General features: G+C 42.0%; 2 protein-coding genes across 6 annotated transcripts in view; both read right to left on the bottom strand.

The window, feature by feature from the left end:
- Nucleotides 1-5,552: 5,552 nt before the first annotated feature.
- On the bottom strand, nucleotides 5,553-6,838 carry LOC110529128 (pancreas transcription factor 1 subunit alpha). Its single transcript, XM_021611267.2, has 2 exons — nucleotides 6,148-6,838; nucleotides 5,553-6,040 (listed from the first exon to the last, which is right to left on the bottom strand). The coding sequence occupies exons 1-2, from the start codon at nucleotides 6,746-6,748 to the stop codon at nucleotides 5,841-5,843; spliced, it is 801 nt and encodes a 266-aa protein (XP_021466942.1). The 5' UTR covers nucleotides 6,749-6,838; the 3' UTR covers nucleotides 5,553-5,840.
- Nucleotides 6,839-14,500: 7,662 nt separating this feature from the next.
- dlgap1a (discs, large (Drosophila) homolog-associated protein 1a) overlaps nucleotides 14,501-20,059 on the bottom strand; it is a 111,759-nt gene continuing 106,200 nt past the window's right edge. For 4 of the 5 annotated variants that reach the window (XM_036985978.1, XM_036985980.1, XM_036985979.1 and 1 more), the window contains exons 8-12: nucleotides 20,032-20,059; nucleotides 17,874-18,307; nucleotides 17,552-17,643; nucleotides 17,285-17,437; nucleotides 14,501-16,426 (exon numbers count right to left, since the gene is read on the bottom strand). The exon at nucleotides 20,032-20,059 is cut by the window's right edge and continues 58 nt beyond it. In XM_036985978.1, coding sequence (XP_036841873.1) covers nucleotides 16,211-16,426; nucleotides 17,285-17,437; nucleotides 17,552-17,643; nucleotides 17,874-18,307; nucleotides 20,032-20,059 — 923 coding nt within the window. In that variant the 3' untranslated portion in view covers nucleotides 14,501-16,210. Of the gene's footprint in view, nucleotides 16,633-17,284; nucleotides 17,438-17,551; nucleotides 17,644-17,873; nucleotides 18,308-20,031 lie in introns of all 5 variants that reach the window. The other variant, XM_036985981.1, reaches the window with a different exon arrangement.

Here is a 20,059-nt window from a genome sequence, read left to right as displayed (position 1 = left end):
ACTATTATCATAAACATTTTAATGTATCTCAAGTAGGCATACGTGCCTATATGCTTCCCACTTCATGAAATACTTAAAATGTTACGCACAGTTCTATATTTTTCACCCATGAAAACATGGTTGACATCAACATGCCAATGAACAGAAGATAGAACACATAAGAATATGAAGAGAGAATTACTGATACAGTAGTAGATGTGCTCATTTTTGTTCTATATCTCGCTGATATAGGCTTCTTCTCACTTGTTTGCTTTTCCGTTACAGTCAAGACGTCCTCTCATTTTCACTCTGATCTCACGCTCCATCAAACATCACTCTCGCTCCATCAAACATGACTCTCACTGAGATTTCACCCACCCAATGAGCCACTCACTCTTTAAAAAAGTCAGCGTCTTTTGTCAGTACAAGCTCACATTCAATTATTATTTATTGAACGTCTTGGTTTAAATTGATTAAACAATGTTAAAATACGGTACATGCTGAGTGGTGGTTTTTAGATGCCTCTCATTTGTGCGCTCATCTCAATGTGCCAAATTATAACCTTAATATCTGCACATAATTATCATAACTTAAGGTATGTGCGCGTAAACTTCAGTGCGTATTAAGAATCGGCTATGAAACTATCCATTACACGTAAAAGTATTGGATTGGTATTTTTATTTAACCATCATGATCCTATAACGACATGAACTAAAATGCCAACCCTCCATAATTAAATTACTATTTTGGGGCTATAGACTATTGTAATATGGGGTAACGTTGACACTATACTACTGCGTATAGAAAATGTATGTTAGCTAACCAAAGCCCATATAACTGAAATATTAACAACTAACGAACAATTGACGAACAAGGACCATGTACAAGGCATGTGGTTACTTAAGTCTATAACCGGTCTTGGCGTAAAAGAACAGAGAAGCTCTCCATTAGCACTCTTACATTCACCTGTCCATTCATAGCTGAGGATATATCTCCATGCGCAAAACGGTCACTGATTTTGGTGTATTTATTTCCTCCCTTTGGGTCTACAGTTTGGCCTACGACATTTTTCATCATTAAATGGGGTTCATTTTTCAGGGAAGGTTATAAATGTACCTTGCACCTTGCACCTCCTTGCACCATCTTGTACTCGCGCGCATTGGGGACACTTGTTGCCTCGATCACGTTTGTCTATTGAGAAGTGAAATATCCCCTAAAACACACAAGTTACCATCTCGAGGGCTTCCCCAGTACAAAAGACTGGTGCCTTAGCACTATATGCTTAATGGATTTAGCCATGGAGGCTTTAATAAAGGTAAAACGCGGTCTTTAAAAGTTGGAAAGGGTCCTTTATTTGCTTTAGATGGAGTACTTGCGCACAAACCAAAGCGCGCCTGGGCATTGACTCGTCCTTTCTTTCAGGAAGCAAAGCGACCACCATAGCTTGTTTCATTACAGCATAAGCTTTTCATCACCCTGCTTTGTTCTGAATGAAAGTAATGCTGTGAATTAAAGAAATGACAATATTTTCTATCAGCTTGAAAGTCCAAGAGAAGGGCCCTCGAGCTTGGCAAAAATCAGGCACGTCATTCATCATGTCACCCCGCACCTGTGGTCTTGGCATTGAAAGTACACAAACCTATTCCTATTAACCTAATTATTCAAAAACGCCACAATGGTTGAAATAGAGCAGGTTGAAGTCTGTTTATTGGTCGTAAATGTTTTTTTTTAAGATCTCCCCAACCTCTTTGTTAGCTCGGCGCGGAGTCCGCCTCTTCCTTTCAGACAGGAGTAGCCCTGGAGTTTTCCATTTTCAATCGTAACATCTGCTTAATCTTACGGATCAAAATATGGAGACAAAACATATGTAATGGAGATTTGTAAAATCCTGGTAATGAGTTATTAACAGGAGAAAACAATGGCTCAGGGTGGAGAGAGCCTTACGGTAACAAGAGTCGCCAAATGAAGCGCCTGACATTTTCCTTGTTGGTAAATGGAACCTGTTTGAACGCCAGGTGATGGTAAGAAAATCAATGTCCTTAGGAGCCAGGCTAGCTCTAAGTCCTTTTTTCTACTTGAAAAAATTAGCAGACATACATTTAATTGGCTTATCAAGGCACAGCAAAAGGCCGCAGTCTAATTGCCTGCAGATAGACCGGGGGACAAAACGAGATTGAATGTTTGCTGGATCGTAATAAAGCTTTCAATCCAAGTGTATCATTGAAAATGTGTTTTATTATAACAAAACGTCATGCTTTACAGTTCCCATATTGTATCTAGACAATGGTTTGGGACATTAAAGACGAGAAAACCATGCCAACACGTATTGGAGACATTGTAAGGACCTCTCTCTTTGCTTGTTTTAAGCAGCTGCTGTCCAGGACCCAGAAGCACAAAAATAACAAGTTTGAAATACCAGGTGCATCCTATAAGAACGTCGACGGGGATGGATATGTTACAGCCTTGGACATGTGAGTAATAAAGATATCATTTGGATTGTAAGGCGTCTCCACGCCATGTAAAAGGAGAGGCGCCTGGGCAGCGCGTTCTCTGGCAACCTCGCCCTTCCCTCCATGGGTCTCTGTACTCATTAACCCGGGCCAAGTCCTACACTCTTAGAAAAAAGGATTCTGGATAGAACCAAAAAGGGTTCTATGCTCGCTTTATATATAGCACCCCATAATGGTTTATATAGAACCTAAAATGGGTTCCATAGAGAACCCTAATATATAGAGCCATTTTTGTTCAGTGAAGAAGAAGAACCCATGGGGTTCTGATCAAAGAACCCTACAAAAGAGTTATATATAGAACCTTTAGAGATGTAATATATGAAGCAAACTTTTTGGTTCTATCCATAACCTTTTTTTCTAAAAGTGTAACACCTGTTGGCTAGCCAAGTCCTAACATCCAGAGTACCACAATAATCTATTTTCAATTATCACTGGTATGTGCATATGTTTTTCAATCATAATGTTGGGCCATTTGAACATTTTGGCGCTTGGTGCGAAAGGATTTATAAGGCTACCCACGAGGTTTACACTGCCCATGGGGCAGACTCAACTGGTGTTTGTTCAACCTCAACCTCGCAGCTGGTACCCCGATGCCACCGTGGAGATACATTAATGAAAACGCGGGAGTTCGGGGGATTTAAAGACTCTGAGGCCATATTTTTATGCGCGATAATCCAAAGTATGAGCAGATTTACAGTTTATGAGAATCTTATTAGGCGTCCTTCCCAGTGCTTACCATACGCTTATTTGGGGATTATTATAGACAATGAATATAATGCATTTAATCATTTTACTTTCATCTGATTAATAGAGATATGACTGAAATGTGTTGGATATTATAATGTAGCCTACTTTCATGAAATAATATTCTTAGTGGTTGGTTTTCCAATATAGCCTAATTATTTGTAATTCCAACACTTGTCGTTATTAACCTATCACAGCTTTTTGTTTTATATTTCTTCATATTTTTGATCTTCTACAATGTATGCTATGCTGAGTTGCATGCAAACTGATGCGCATAGGCCTGCGCTTGGTCATGGACACCCTTGTGCGTAATTTCAATTTTTTTGCAACAACTTTTAAATGGTAAAGATAGACTATATATATTTTTTTTTTAAATACACAAATACGAGTTCATTATGAAGAGTGTCGAAATAATTGACAGGGAACAATGTCATAACACATCCATAAACCATATTTTTATTTTTTCCAAGAGGGCAGACAGACAGACCGACACCGTGGAATTACTTGGGTCTATACGACTACCGCGCTAATAACATAAGGCTGTTTTCTATGGCTTGTGACACATTTACTGACCATAAACTTGCCTTGCATGCCAAAGCACCTCCGCCAGTCTGCAACAGGTAGTCAACGGCTACCCAAATGTTATAGGGAATTGCAAGCCTTTTCAGTATCACTAACTTATTCTGAACCAAATTGGAGCTTGGCATGGTTTTCCAATGTTTAGCCGAGTAAGAAAAGGAATAAAACCTGTCAGCCTGTAAATGGTGCTCTTTTAAGCCTTTGCCAAGACCAAGCACAAGAGTGACAAGATAGAGACCCAAGTGTTTCACTGCTTAAGCCCTTCCCTTCCGCTTGATTGGTATTGCACCAAAGGATGTTTTGAGGGGTTTTGAACTGTGCTTGCACACAAAACCACAATCGCTCTATAGCATTAGGTGCGACCAAACAATGATCCTACTGTTGTTTTATTGTTCTCTGCCACTTCACCAAATTAAATTTAAATGTTGCCCCCGACAAAATAGATGAAGACCAGCTACAAGACCTTCTGGGTCCTTTATTAAGTTTAAGGCTGACTTGCGAACATTTGACTTTCTAATGAATGTAATGAGATTACATGGTCTCTTGTGTGGTGTCTAGAACGCGGATAACTGCGTTGTTAATGAGGCGGTAATGCAATAAGAGATGGGATTATAGGTCGGTCCACTGAGATTCCTAAAAAGCACATGCACTGAAAACTTGTCAAAATATTGAACTTGAGAGTTTCAACGTAGAAAAAAGCACATATCTCATTATTTAGGAACAAATTCGAGTAGGATAATAATATTATCCATAACAATAATACAATAACTATGCATAATAATAATAATAACAATAATAACAATAATACTATTACTAATAATAATAATAATACTTAGAAGAAAATAATCGAAATGCAAAGACTAATCCAGAAAATGAATATACCTTTCTCTTTCCCCATCCGAAATGCAAGTGTTATCCGAAATGCTCTTAGCCAGATGGTTGAATGAATGTGTGTTTGCAAGTTTGGGCATAGGCATATATCTGGGCTACCACTACATAAATGGGGGAGAGCTGACGTAAAAATGGCAAGGGAACACGTTGGAAGGATGCCGTTACCACGGGAAAATTTTGCCTTGAAGCACCTGCAGCACATTGAAGAAAACAGCTTTTACAGCAAGCAATCGGTTTAGTCATGCCCCTTTAAACAATATAGTAGACCAACATAGTACAACTATGGTTTATAGCTGCAGGCCCTGGTATTTTAAGCCATTGAATTGTATCTGCATGTTTGTTTTAATTTACATCTGCTTTGCATACCCAATTTAGTTTATTTTTATGAAGTTTGTTGGTGTATATAAATTACATTACTAAGACCTACGCAGGTCACAGCTTTATAAAACGTAGGCCTCTAGAAAAGGAGTTATCAGTCTCCATCATCAGATACCCAGTATAATTACTATTTGCTAATGAAGTATTTGCATATGCGGGCTTGGGTTGAGAGGCCCAATAAGTCATGCATTTAAACTTATACTGCTGGATATCACTGACTTTCAGGTGAACAACCACGTTCTAAAATATAACTTTAGTTGACTTATTGATTAATGCATGTTGATTGATTGATTTATGCATGTTGATTGCTTGTTGCACTGTTGTTATGCATAATAACTTTCCTTTTATGAGTATGATCTTCACCACATGGAGTTAAAAATGACATGTTTTGAATGTGAGCAGGAGCCTATGTGGAGGAAAGTGGTATAGACCAGACAACACAATGTATTCATAATTTAAAAGATACATTTATTCTCAGATTGCATATAAATATAAATTATTTTAAAATGTATTATAAAAATAGTTTGGTTTTCGTATATTCATCAATGTTAAATTAAAACATATATTATCATGAAAACAATTAAATACATTTTGCTACATATAAAATGATTGCCCAGCTGCCTTAATTAGGAGAACATTGACAAATATATATTTACACGTAAATAATCAACGCTAAAGACAACGTTATATATTAACATGGATTTACAATGTGTGTATAACAATACGTTCTTTTAGACATAAACATAACATTTATTGGGCTCAGGTTAAGCTGAAAGGAGGCTCGTTTTCAATGTTGTTCAGGGAGGGTTTCATGTGCAGTTTTCGTGGGTCCTCGGGTGTCCAAACTTTAGCGGTTCTAATGATGTTCTGGTCTTTCAGCTGTTTCTCGTCTGTCCAGGACAGAGAGTGGCCGGCAAGGGGAGGCAACCCGTAGTCAGGGTCACTTGGAGACGGAGATCCTGAGAAGGGGACAAATTATTAGTAATGGACCAAGTCTTTCACAAATGAGTAACAATACAGTCTAAAATTAAGTCATTATCATTAGCTAACCACATGGAAAACTTACTTGTTCCTCTGTGGCAAATTATAACTTTTTTGGGTTGAGTCGGTGCTTCACTGTCGGAGTTTCGGATGGGCATGTCCGACTGTACGAGCTCAGCGAGGAAGTTGATGTAGCCAATGGCCAGGCGCAGGGTATCGACTTTGGAGAGCCTCTTCTCGTATGGCAGAGTGGGGATGTGAGACCGGAGTCCTTCGAAAGCATCGTTAATGGACTGCATCCTCCGCCGCTCCCGGACGTTGGCAGCCTGCCGTAAATGTTGCATCTCCATATCGGATCTCATCCGCCTCCGCCTTTTTAGCATCGGGACATCTCCTCCCATCTGAGGCGACAGCTCTGAGGTGCTGTCAGTGCATTCATACGAGAAGGTAGAGGAGGAGGAAGAGAAGGAAAAGTTGCCAATTTCACAGTAGTCCCCATCGTGCGCTAACCTGCTGTCCTTGTAGTAATCTTGGAAATGGCTGGTGAGAAAATCGACATCGTCATCTAGAAACTCGTCGGTGTCCAAGTGGTCCCTGGAGGACTGGTCAGTAAAGAAATCATCCTCGTCAAAATAAGGGGAAGAGAAGGAGTCCAATCCTGTAAATGTATCTAAGACAGTGTCCATTTTTTTGCTGTTGTTTTCTTGTTGCCCAGTAACAACAAATTTGATCTTTGCGCTGCCTCTGGATGCTCAAGAGATAGTTCAGTTGAAGGCTGACACGCGAGGACTCTTATAACTACATCCACAGTCGCGTGCCATTAAGCAAACGCGTCAGCCAATCAGCGTTGAGTATACACTACACTCCGCAGCCGAATGTGCACCTAGAGATAATCTCTTACCACTCCGCCCCCCTCTACCGCGCAGTGTTTACCCCCCTCCTGCACTACATGGAAAACCGAACACAGGGCTAAATGGGCAACAAAGCATTACAGGGCCAATGACCAACTAAGTCCAAAACATGCAGCCACCCTAACATTGTAGCCTACCTTTAAATCTTTACAATAATTTTAAAGAAAAGAGAAACCCACACTCTAGTCTTGCAAGTATGTATCATTATTTATTTATTGAAGCTTAGCCCGACGCTCTTGGCCTTCGTCAGAGCTTTTGTGGAAGTTTGTATTTGAGCAAGTGTAGTGTTTTTTATTTTATCTGAAGTAATCGCCTTATTCCCACCCACCTGCAACGAGAACTCAGAGTGGTAGATTTTTTAAATGTTGATTCAATACAATTATAAAGGGATTTACTTACAGACTAAGTGTCCATATCTGGTTGCATGCTTCCACAACAATATATTATTATTATTATTAATACTAGTAGGCTATTATTACTATTTGGCTACAATAATAATGTAATAAACACCAGAGTCGTTTTCCAAGGCTCCACGTCTTAATGATCCTATTGGTCTTTTGTCAATGATCTCTAAATCTGTTTCCTCTTATTCAAAACCTACTTTTCGAGCTTTATACAAGAACATACAACGTCTGAATTGAAAAGGCTTATATTACACTTAATGTACCCTTGCATCTATTGGGACTGAACAATGTGTAAAGTGAAGAAAAAACAACATTTCGATAGTAGCCTAATTAAAGGGTCGAGCAATAACACCGCAGATAACAATAACACCCCTGACACTTCATGAAGGCATGCACATCTGAAAGCAGGTACCTTCCTCATTCAATAGCCGACCACTCATGCCTGCAGCAAACTGTAGAGTGGTCTGATCACTTCATTACTAGGCCACCCTGCTATATTGGAGGATTCCAATTCCTATTAGAACCCATAGAACGCAGAGCAAAAAATGTGCATGTCATTGAAATTAAAAGTAATTTTAGTGTTAGACAGGCAGACAAAATTATGTGTTCATCAATCATAGGTTTTATGACGCCGCTCTGCCAACACGTTGGCTCTACGCAGTGGACACTCGCTTGTTCACGCCGCAACAATGTAAAACTATACTACATATTGCAATAGGCTACTCCAGATAAATCGTTAATTTGGTTTGATCTCACGCAAAGATAAGGATGCAATCATATCCAACACTGATAGTGCAACAGGTAGGCCTTTCTAAGGTAGGTCTAGTTAAATATTGGCATGGGGTAGACAATTTTTTATCAAAAGCATGCAGACACAGAATACCAGGCATCGCTTGCGCAATGTTCAAAACTTGCATAATTTTAAATCTCGTTTACATTTTTGTTACCGCTTTCACATTTAAGGTTGAATTCACCTGCCTTTATGTAAAAATAGCCTATTTCTAATATAATATAAGGTTTGTCTTGAAACCATGTGTGCTGGAATAGTTTTCATTTTCAAGGAATGTTCATGTATTAAGCTATTGTTAGTTTTTTCTAGACTGCAGAATGTTATAAAATAAGGATAGACTTGGAATTTAAAACAACATGTTACCTTGGCTTATATACATTAACGCGAGTTCTGAATGTGCATAAAAACGTGCTCAACATGGGATACCAAATAGACTATACTGCAAGAAAAACTCCATTTAAATCCTTCAGGTGTTCAGCACCATAATAACAATCCTTCAGTCTAAGTGGTTCTACGAGCATAAATAAATGCACCAGTAAGGAGACCGACTGCCCACTTATGACAGCAACTATGGTTTTATTATGGGGAAACTGGTGTCAGACAAATGGCAGTGTGGCCTCACAGTGAGCGTCAAAGAGGGTGTTTGTCAGACACCTCACAACAAATTACGCCGGTACCTGAAATATTGACTGGTCGGAGTCTATAGGACACCCCCATTCAGATTGAGATGGAGGGGGTCACTTTGTTACTTGAAGGCGAAAAAAAATATTTGAATGTAGGCTATGGGTCTTGCGCCTCGCCGCAAGCTGCTACACGAGGCAATAGAGGCACAGTCCGTGGGAATAACGCCACTTGCGCCTTGAGCCAGTCAATGCAACTCGTCCCATAATAATGAGCGCTGCTGCTGCTTTGCACCTTGCATGCGCATTTTGTTTAGTTCTCTGTGAGTTTGCTTTTCTTGGAATTTAAACACGCTGATGTTAGAAGAGCTAATATAACATATCATATATTTCCACATATCAAATATATTTTGGAATGAGACAGTCTGCTATCAATCCATGATCAAAATAAACAACACATTTGTTTTATTCATACTGGATTAATTAATATTTTCGATTTGATTTATTAGTTTTCATTCAATATATCAGCGTTATAAACTGGTCCACTAGTCTGCATGATTGTCTGTTGGGCCAGACTGGTACCTGAGCGCTGACTGGTCGTTAAGCAGGACTCTCACAAATTGCTCGCAGACAGGACCGTGACCGTCAGCGTCACACGATCAATTCACCAGTGTGACAAAGCTCAGTGCCAGCGGACGCTGCAAAGCGAGCGCTGGCATGGGAACAGCAACACTTGGGTCTCTTCAACAGACGGCATAATGGTGAACATTATAAATGAGATGTCGTATTGCGAAGGTCATGGTGTATTACAATTCATGGTGAGGGAGGGCCAGTGATGCATGATTCCAAGACTCGATACGCGTAGTCCTACAGTTTAATTGCAGATTTTTCAAAGTAGCTTTACGCTCAGTAAAGTTCTAAATTCACATATACTTACTTGCTGTCTGCTGTTGATAAAAAACGTTATGGATATTGAACATCTCTTTCTTGGAGACCGAAAAGCTTACTCCAGTGCAAATGGTGGACATAATCCTCACAGTGGAGAGTCAAGATAAAGCCATGTAAGCTTGAGTATGCAAAGGATTGGAGAAAATCAAGATAACATTAGAAACTAAACCGATTCAAACTGATAAAGAACTTGGAATGACTTAATAAATCTTACACCTTGCTAAGGAAGTTTGCAAGTGCGTTGGAGCGCACATGTAGCCCATAAAAACAACAAATGATCAAGATACAATGTATAAATTGGGTTAAGAAAAGGTGCTATAAATATTTATGCTGAATATGAGCCTGACATATGAACGTTCTCAGGTGACCATTAGCCTATGTCTCCAAAGCACCTGCAACTAGTGAATTCATACTAATGCATTTTACCATCACAAGTCCACACAAAACGAATAGTGACAGTCAACAAGATACAGTTGATAATTTTCCCTTTCACGTTTCCATTTTAAGACTCACAGGTTACCCAATGTAACCCCACAGGATATCCTGTGGTGCTGAAGTCAGCCCCGCACCATAGACGCACTTCCAGCCTTGTGCCATGCAGTTGCTTTTATTCTGCTCGCACGCTTTTCTTTTCATCTCACATTTTTAGTGACCTGGTACCTGAAAAGCTTGCTGGTAAAGTGCCATTGACTACCACAACCATGCGTTTTCATGGCCTGATTGAGGAGGTCAGATGTCAGTGCGAGCTGGATGCGCAAGATGCCGAACACTGGGGATTCCCTGGGAATCCCACCACATGCGCCCTGGCCACTGAAATAGCACGCGGGGTGCTCGCTCTCCAGATTGCCAGACAAATTAGAACGGTGCTCATGGGGTCTGGAGAGACTTGAGTCATTGATAGCAATGAATGCACACAACGTTCTTAAAATAATGTCTTGTTTAAGATATTGTCTTCCAATTTTCACCTGACATACGGTTTAGGCATTGCAGCATGAATAACTTGTTAACTAAATGCTTGAAGGCTTATAATAGGGACAGAACGCAGAGTCTTGTTTCTATGATGTAGTGTAGATTATCATTATTCTGATCATTTCCAGCAAATCTGATGATTAGCCTATGATTCAATCAATTAATTACAAATTTAATCGAGGCACTTTAACAGGCAGCGAAATGAACCGCTAATCAAAGCCCCCCAATGCCCCCCTCCACCCACACACCCTTCTTCAGTCGACAAAATATTAACATAACAATCGCTTAAGTAATCATAAATATATCCTCAAACAGATTAAGGAAGATTATTGATTCACTATTCCTTGGCCTAATTGATTTTTTGCTCTAATCTGAAAGTCTCTGACCGGAGCCCTGGGGTGGTTATGGCTATTCACGCAGGGAGAGATTAGGGTAGGGATATTCTAGCGTCCTACAAATCTTTTAATACAACGCGGGAAACCTGATGCTTCCTGTCTGGGTTGGTCTCGTTTGCAACAAATCTGTCAGTCTGTGTTATAAGTAGCCAAGCAATAGCAGTTTAGTCAATTAGCATTAAATGAAAAGTGAATAACTACCTCGACATCTGGGTAACCATTTGATACATGGTACATCAACATTGGGTTTTTAGAATGGTAATCTGGTGACCTGTGTTAATTTGTAGGTTTACCATCTCTCTCCCAAAGCGTCAGAGCTCAATCACAGCGTCAGACAGACAGACAGATCAAGAGACATCCAGGAAACATAAATACATATGTCCATTAACCACATTGGAAGTTGATTAGTTAAATCAGGTGTGACATAGGCTACACATATGAGCTACTGGGACAAACAAAACCATGCAGTTATGTAGCTCATGTCATGTCTCACCTTCCCAAAGAGACAGCTTCAAATGCTTCAAATGCCTACTTCATATTTTAACACTTTTCAAACAGGCTTTTAACTTGGAATATGATTATGTTTTGCCAGATACAGTATGTTTGTGATGCACATTTTGTGTGGAAAATAAATACATTTTGCATTGGCTATTATTTGATAGAATCTTGCACAGGTTGTTATAACAGTATTATCAACCTATAATGTTTTACTTAACTGCAGGTAAATTGACACATTTTACAGCAACAACCTAACTAAAAGTTGAAGGGTAGAGTAGACAGTTTGAATGACCCAATTAGCCTTATAACTGGGAATTAGAGCACAATCTGAGCACTCATGTTGAGAATCTAGCCAGGACACTGGGGTTAAATCACTAACTCTTGGGATTAGTATCGGATTAGAGGTTTTAGTGACCACAGAGGATCAGTACAGAAAACCCTGAGGTGTTGGTGTAGAGCGAATAAATGCACCGTACTGGCCCTCCAATACCAATACCCAGCAACATCTGGTCTCTGATCTAGGGATGGACCAGACCCAACACGGTTGAGTTTCAGGTTGCCCTGGAGCAGGGTTTAATCCAGATCAAAAATGATTCTGTGTTAGATTTTAGATTCTGCTCCCCAATAACCTCTGTTCAGCCTCCTTGTTCAAAAGGAAACAGAAAGTTAATTCATATTTTAACCAAATGTCATGGGATCATTAGCATGCGCTTGACTGTATGATGTGATATCATCGGAAGATAACTAACTTGAATTTCTCTCAAAATGTTATCAACAAGCAAGGAGGGACCAACATACTGTACACTACATTGCAAAAAGTATGTGGACACCCCTTCAAATGAGTGGATTCGGCTATTTCAGCCACACCTGTTGCTGATAGGTGTATACAATCGAGCACACAGCCATGCAATCTCCATAGACAAACATTGGAAGTAGAATTTCCCATACTGAAAAGCTCAGTGACTTTCAACGTGCCACCGTCATAGGTTTGCCACTTTTCCAACAAGTCAAATTTCTGTCCTGCAAGAGCATCCCGTCAACTGTAAGTGCTGTTATTGTGAAGTGGTAATGTCTAGGAGCAACACTGGCTCAGCCGCAAAGTGGTAGGCCACACAAGCTCACAGAATGGTACCGCTGAAGGGCGTTGCGTGTAAAAATTGTCTGTCCTCGGATGCAATGCTCACTACAGAGTTTCAAACGGTCTTTGGAAGCAACGTCAGAACAATAACTGTTCATCGGGAGCTTAATTAAATGGGTTTCCGTGACCGAGCAGCCACACACAAGCTTAAGATCACCATGTGCAATGCCAAGCATCGGCCGGAGTGGTGTAAAGCTCGCCACCATTGGACTCTGGAGCAGTGGAAATGCGTTCTCTGGAGTGATGAATCACACTTCACCATCTGGCAGTCCGATGGTTGAATCTATGTTTGGCGGATGCCAGGAGAACGCTACCTGCCCGAATGCATAGTGCCAAGTGTAACATTTGGTGGGAGGAAGAATAATGGTCTGGGGTTATTTTTCATGGTTCGAGGTAGGCCCCTTAGTTCCAGTGAAGGGAAATCTTAATGATACATTGTAGACAACTCTGTGCTTCCAAATTTGTGGCAACAGTTTGGGGAAGGCCCTTTCCTGTTTCAGCATGATTGGTGTGGAAGAACTTGACTGCCCTGCACAAAGCCCTGACCTCAACCTCATGGAACACCTTTGGGATGAATTGGAACGCCGTCTGCGAGCCAGGCCTAATCGCCCAACATCAGTCCCCGACCTCACTAATGCTCGTGGCTGAATGGAAGCAAGTCCCCGCAGCAATGTTCCAACATCAAGTGGAAAGCCTTCCCAGAAGATTAGAGGCTGTTATAGCAGCAAAGGGGGACCAACTCCATATTAATGCCCATGATTTTGGAATGAGATGTTTGACGAGCAGAGGTCCACATACTTTTAGCCATGGTGTGTAATTTAACACAGCACAAGGTTATTTGAACCTAAATAAAACATTTGGACAAATTGACCCCTGGTGTGACATTTAACCCATCTCCTCTCCCTTATCTTGACAGGCAAGTTGTGATATGTTCATATGGATATCTGAATATGAATTATTGACAAATCATGCAATTTAAGTTTTACACAAACATATAGTTTTGAGGTATAGTTCCTTTGGATGAAGTAATTTAAATCAAAATGTAGTAAGCCATTTGTGGGATGCACCTAGTAAAGCTGCAGATAGAAATTTAATGTGAAAGCTGATGATTTTTAATCTACACTCAGAAAAAAAGGTGCTACCTAGAACCAGAAAAGGTTCTTCAATTGTCCCCATAGAACCCTCTAAAATAACACTTTTTGGTTCCAAGTGGAACCCTTTCCCTAATACAAGTTTCTAAGTAGAACCTTTTTCACCATCAAAGGGTTCTACCTGGAACCAAAAAGGGTCATCCTATAGGGAAAAACTAATATCAACTGTTTCTATGAGCGTCGGTTTCATAACAGAAAAGTGTCTGTTCTAGCAATATATTTTAATCTGAGCATTCGGTAATGTTTTCTAGGAACAAGCCACTGTTGTTTCCTGCCATTGAGGACTCATGGTGGTCAAGACGGATGTCATCATAATGTGCAGGCGTTACACACCTGTTTGCATGTCAAGACAATAGCATGCATCCCATTTCCTCCACATTTTGGGCATCTTTTTTAAATGATCTATAAATGGTATATATATATATATTTTAGTTACAATATTGCAGATACATTGCAGTTTTTTGGTCCAATAATGGATCATAAATGCTGAGGCATCACATTGAAGAAAATCTCAAAATACATCAGTGCCACCCAGTGGTTAAAATAGGAAAAGCACATCAGGCTGACCGAAAAATTGAATCAGTCAATGGAAATGAATACTGGTCAAGACTGAGAACAGAGTTGATAATTATTTTATTCTGTGTTTATCATATGTATGCACATATACTCTCTATACAATACAACATAAGATCAGAGTAGCATGACAGACCACTGAACAGAAACAGTAAAAAAAAAAAAAAATGAAATCATCAATAAATAATTAGTTTGATAAATAAACAGATGAATTAGGTATAGATTTTATAATACTAATATTGTGTCTGCATGCTTACTGGAACATCCTCATGTATCACTTCTGTACAAACACACAAATGGTTATTTTCAAGTACAAGTGGTGTTTTGACTATGTACAAAATGTTCATGAGGCTACTTGACCGTATTGAAGAAAGGCCAACATGTCAACCGAGGAAATCAGGAAGCACTTTAAGAGACCCACAACCACACACACACTCACCTCTAAACACTGATGCACACAAAACGACACGCACACCCACACCCACATACTGGCATGCACGCACGCACGCACAAACACACGCACATGTCAATAACACACACACACACACCACCAGCACTAGGAGACCCTGATTTGACAGACTGAATTTCCATCTCTTCCTGAGAAATAACACAGAGCTAAGCCTGCTGGAGCATTACACTGGCCCACTTAGGATTGAACTAATATACCCAGAAACAGTTTACTAATAAAAGTAAACCACTGAACTTGCTACTGGAAAAACATTGTTAAGAAATAAAACGACTTGCATTCTTAGTGTCCCTCTGTTTTTAGGGTATTTCATATTGGGTGGCTCATCATTGCAAATATCCTCAGCTGTCATAAATCCACTTTAGACACGCATCAGACTTTACAAAAGGGAAAGCAGGATTAGTTGTCCTTGTACCAAGAATTTCTAAAACGTTTAAACACATATTTCTCTAGAATAAGCAACTATGTCTTTACAATAGACAGCTTCAGCATAACAAACCAACAGAACTGGCTACAGAAAATTGTTTTTGTCTCAACTCTGATCTTCACAGATGGGTTTCCAAAATCAAAGTGTTCATTTGTTTTACACATTTACTTCATCTGATTTCAAACTAATATTGCTTGTGCATAATATACCCTGTTCGTTTGCCAATCATGTCACAATCAAATAAAAAAGATTCAGAGGTTTGAATGGGACATGAAGCAAGGCATTCTGTTTGGCCCATGCTTAGGTGAAAGTACAAAGAGCTAAAGAAACCAAATGCTCAAAGATAATTATTATTTGCTTTCTGTTAGGATATCAACAGCTGTCTACATTGATTAAGAATGCTATACATTTCACAAGATCATGGTGTATGTTACACAGGTGTGGGTAAAAGTGCTCAACTTTTTAAAAGAAGGATCACGAAGCGGTCCTCTTCAGGCGAGGATCTATGTTACATAGATAGAAACAAGACCAGGATCTATGTTACATAGATAGAAACAAGACCAGGATCAAATTTGTGAGAGACAGATAATAATATGTAAGAGAAACAACTATACCGGTGGCATTTCTCTTCCCATTATGGACAGAATAGTGTGATTATATTACAAATACCCTGCACTTACCTATCAGTGGGAGTAGGTCTCTGTGTTTGTGTCCACAGGAACCATACTTTTAAAAGCTTGTGTGTGTTTACCTGTGTGTTTGTGTTCTTGCGGTGTGTGAGGTGTACTGTAAGTGAATCTGTGTGTGTGTGTGAGCCAGGGTGTGTGTGTAGTGGTGAAGATGTGCTTGCCATGGTGCTCATAGCCTGGTTTGGGCCTCGGGGATATAGATCTCGATGCTGTCTGCGCTCTCAGTGGCTGAGTTCTGCCGCACCGACGCAGCTCGCTTGGCAGCCATCAAGCGCTTTCGTGCATCCAGCCTCTGCTTCTCGGAGCTCTCCAGGGACCTATCTCGGGCCAGGGGAGGCTGACCTTTTGGGGGTTTCTTTGGCACAGGAGGAGGGATCCGTTTCTCCTGAACAGGGACGACAAATAGTCAGTTAGCCGCCTCCCAGGGGGGACGGGGACAGGAGCGCAGACAGCATTTGCACACCTATAGCAGCACACGGCTAGAGTTACAGATAGACAACCACACGCGATGCAGCGCATGAAGTACGGTGGCCCAGCGAGGTCAGGCCTCGTGGTGCGTGGCAGATGGAATGACTTCTCAAAACCAGCTCACTGTCGACAAGAACAACAAAACAAAAACATGGAGAAGCGGTCAGAAAATCAAGAGTATAAAAAGCAACAGCCATGATACAGTACAGTAAACACAACTCTACTGACTTATATGCAACACATGACAGGAAAATGGCAACATTCAACATCTTTTGGGTGTGAGGTTTTTCTCTATGTTAAAATATGATTGTGTTCAAAACTATTGGGAAGGGAAAGGGCATTTCTAGTCATTTGTGCAACTGAATGCATTCAACTGAAATGTGTCTTCTGCATTTAACCCAACCCCTCTGAATCAGAGAGGTGCGGAGGGCTGCCTTAATCGACATCCACGTCTTCGACGCCCGGGGAAAAGGCTGTCAGTGGGAGTAGTGTATATGTTGTAATGTGTAAAGCACTTAATAAGGTATGGGGTACATCTAATAAACCCTCACCATCTAGACAAACGTCAGTTGTTGTCAAACCCCCCAAAAAACATTGATACAGTATGTTAATATAAAAGAATAGTGAAGTTACAACAGCGATACTAGACCATGCGATGAGTTACAAAGCTACTGATTTGTTTCGGCATGATGAGTGTGTCTCGGCTGGTCGGTATCATGATGTACTCTGTGTCATACACAGACAGACACTAGCTGGTTCTGGATGCCTGTTTTACCTTTCTCTCCGGGGGGTCCAGGTGCTTCCAGCTGTTGGCCTTCAGCTGGTGCAGCTCGTCAAATTTCAGGCTGATGTTCTCGATGGACAGCTGGAGCATGTCCCAGAAACCAGCCAGGTCCTGAGAGATGGGCCGCGGTTGGGCGTTGGGCTTCTGGTGACAGATCAGTAAAGAGGGGAAGAACAAAACAGAGTTTTATCTCAGCTTTAATGTGAAGAACAGGGGGAGAGGGACAAAGGAAGCTGGAGAACCAGAAGAGTCACTCACCAGGTTCTCCTCACAAAGCTCCCGGAACTGCTGGAACTTCTGTGACATCAGGAGCTGAGCACTTCCCACAGCAAGCCTTATTTTCCCCAAAACTGTGGAGAGGAAGATCATGTAAACACAGAACAGATAGCACACACACCAGTGGAGGCTGGTGGAGGAAGAAGTCAGACGACTGGCTCAGTGTAATGGCTGGAATGAGCCCACTTAATTGTACCTTGCACAAGTACAATGACACACAGGTACGCAGCACCAGCCTCCACTGACACACACCCACATTTGTGATAAGTAGTGGTATAAGAGCCTTTGGACTGGGCAGACTCACCGTCATCAGGCAGCTCGTTCTCCTGTTCATCCTGCTCCATCTGTCTGCACCAGCCCTCCATGCGGTCTGTCTCAGCCTGCAGCAGCTTGAGGAACCAGCGCCCATCCCGCTGACACACGGACCTCTGGACCCCCTCCAGGGGGTCTTCGGTTAAGCTGTCGATCCAGGGATCGGGCGGGGGCAGGATGGACGGGTCGAAGCCCACGTCATCGTAGTCGTCTGAGGTACAGGCGTGGTAGTGGTTCCCCGAGCCCTGGATGCTGACGGTGGAGGCTGGCGAGGTGGCAGCGTCGCGCGAGTACTGGCGTGACACAGAGACTGAGGAGGGCAGGTCTGTCTCTGGGGAGTCCAGGGCGCTGTCTAACATGTCAGGCATGTCCAGGTCAGCCTGTACTGCGGCTGTTACACTGTTGGAGCGGGTGAGCCGCCGGTATCTGCCAACAGGGGGAGACAGACATCAGTGCCCAGTCTGAGGTGACCTGACCAGGAAAAACTCTGAACCCCAGTTTAAGCCTATATAGGGCCCAGAGTTTTTCCGGTTCAGATCATGTGGTCAGACAAACCTCAGGCCCTGAATTGAATCCATTCTGATGGACAGAAGTTGTATTTTACCACATTTTGAGACAATCCATGACACCATGAATGAACATCCCACATAGAGAGGTAGTGTGGGAGGTGTACAGAGACAGAGTGAGGGAAGGGAATGGGCCCTAGGCTGCAGTCATCATGAAGCAGGCTACTACTGTGAAACACCACCCACCAGCCATGACCATTCCTTTAGAGCGAGCACCCTACACTACAGACACACAGCAGAGCTGTACAAGAACAGCCTCACCATGCCGATGACTGTTGATGCTATATTTGTCCTGTACAACACTTAGGGTGGAGCAGAACACACGTAGGAACCAGGAAGAAATATACAATAAGGTTTAATACATGAATAATTTCACTCTGATTCATATTAAAACTCCCACAGTCTAGTATGACCAGGCTGCCATAGTGGGCGGTCAGTGATCCTCATTAACAGAAGTTGAGACACCAGCTGCAGCAGTCAGCTACTTTAAAGTATTCCAGCATTATTTATCTAACTTCTATCTCCGTTATAGAACAAAAAAAGTGTAGAGAGTGTAGGCGTTTTAATTTGCCTCGTCAGACTGCAATTGCAGGTCAGCTGGAGAGGACGCAGCTGAAGTCACTGAAGAGGTGTCACTGGCGAGTCCAACAGACAAACACAACTCCCTCACTATTTTCCTTAAAGAGGAAGGGGGCCGGAAATGCCATAGTTCCAAATGTCTGTTTCACTAGCACAGCTGTTCCACTGTATTCAAAACCCTAGGCTCAGACTTCTTCCCCCAGAAACCCCCATGACTCCCTTGATAACGGCCTTCATTTGTAAACGGATGCCTTTCTCTGGACATTCCCACAAAAGGTATTGAAGGCAAGAAACAGTGAGTGACTGACATTCTGACCTGACTGAGAGGAGAGAGAGAGAGAGAGAGACAGGGAGAGGGTGACAGAGAGAGAGAGAGAGACAGGGAGAGGGTGACAGAGAGAGAGAGAGAGACAGGGAGAGGGTGACAGAGAGAGAGAGAGAGACAGGGAGAGGGTGACAGAGAGAGAGAGAGACAGGGAGAGGGTGACAGAGAGAGAGAGAGAGACAGGGAGAGGGTGACAGAGAGAGAGGGTGACAGAGAGAGAGAGAGAGAGACAGGGAGAGGGTGACAGAGAGAGAGGGTGACAGAGAGAGAGAGACAGGGAGAGGGTGACAGAGAGAGAGAGAGACAGGGAGAGGGTGACAGAGAGAGAGAGAGAGAGACAGGGAGAGGGTGACAGAGAGAGAGAGACAGGGAGAGGGTGACAGAGAGAGAGAGAGAGAGAGAGAGACAGGGAGAGGGTGACAGAGAGAGAGGGTGGCAGAGAGAGAGAGACAGGGAGAGGTGACAGAGAGAGAGAGACAGGGAGAGGGTGACAGAGAGAGAGAGAGAGACAGGGAGAGGGTGACAGAGAGAGAGAGAGAGAGAGACAGGGAGAGGGTGACAGAGAGAGAGAGATAGAGACAGGGAGAGGGTGACAGAGAGAGAGAGAGAGACAGGGAGAGGGTGACAGAGAGAGAGCGAGAGAGACAGGGAGAGGGTGACAGAGAGAGAGAGAGACTCACCCCCTCTCGTTCTCCACCTGGACACCAA

Source organism: Oncorhynchus mykiss, chromosome 8, assembly GCF_013265735.2.
Source record: "Oncorhynchus mykiss isolate Arlee chromosome 8, USDA_OmykA_1.1, whole genome shotgun sequence".
Lineage (NCBI taxonomy): Eukaryota > Metazoa > Chordata > Actinopteri > Salmoniformes > Salmonidae > Oncorhynchus > Oncorhynchus mykiss.
Note: the sequence above shows the minus strand (reverse complement) of the source record. Positions and strands in the feature narration are given on the sequence as shown.

Bases quoted from the DNA above. Each gene is read 5' to 3' on its own strand.
- LOC110529128 (XM_021611267.2), bottom strand. From the start codon at position 6,748: ATGGACACTGTCTTAGATACATTTACAGGATTGGACTCCTTCTCTTCC. The intron at 6,041-6,147 runs GTAAGTTTTCCA...TCCCCTTCTCAG, and splicing joins AATTTGCCACAGAGGAACAA to GATCTCCGTCTCCAAGTGAC.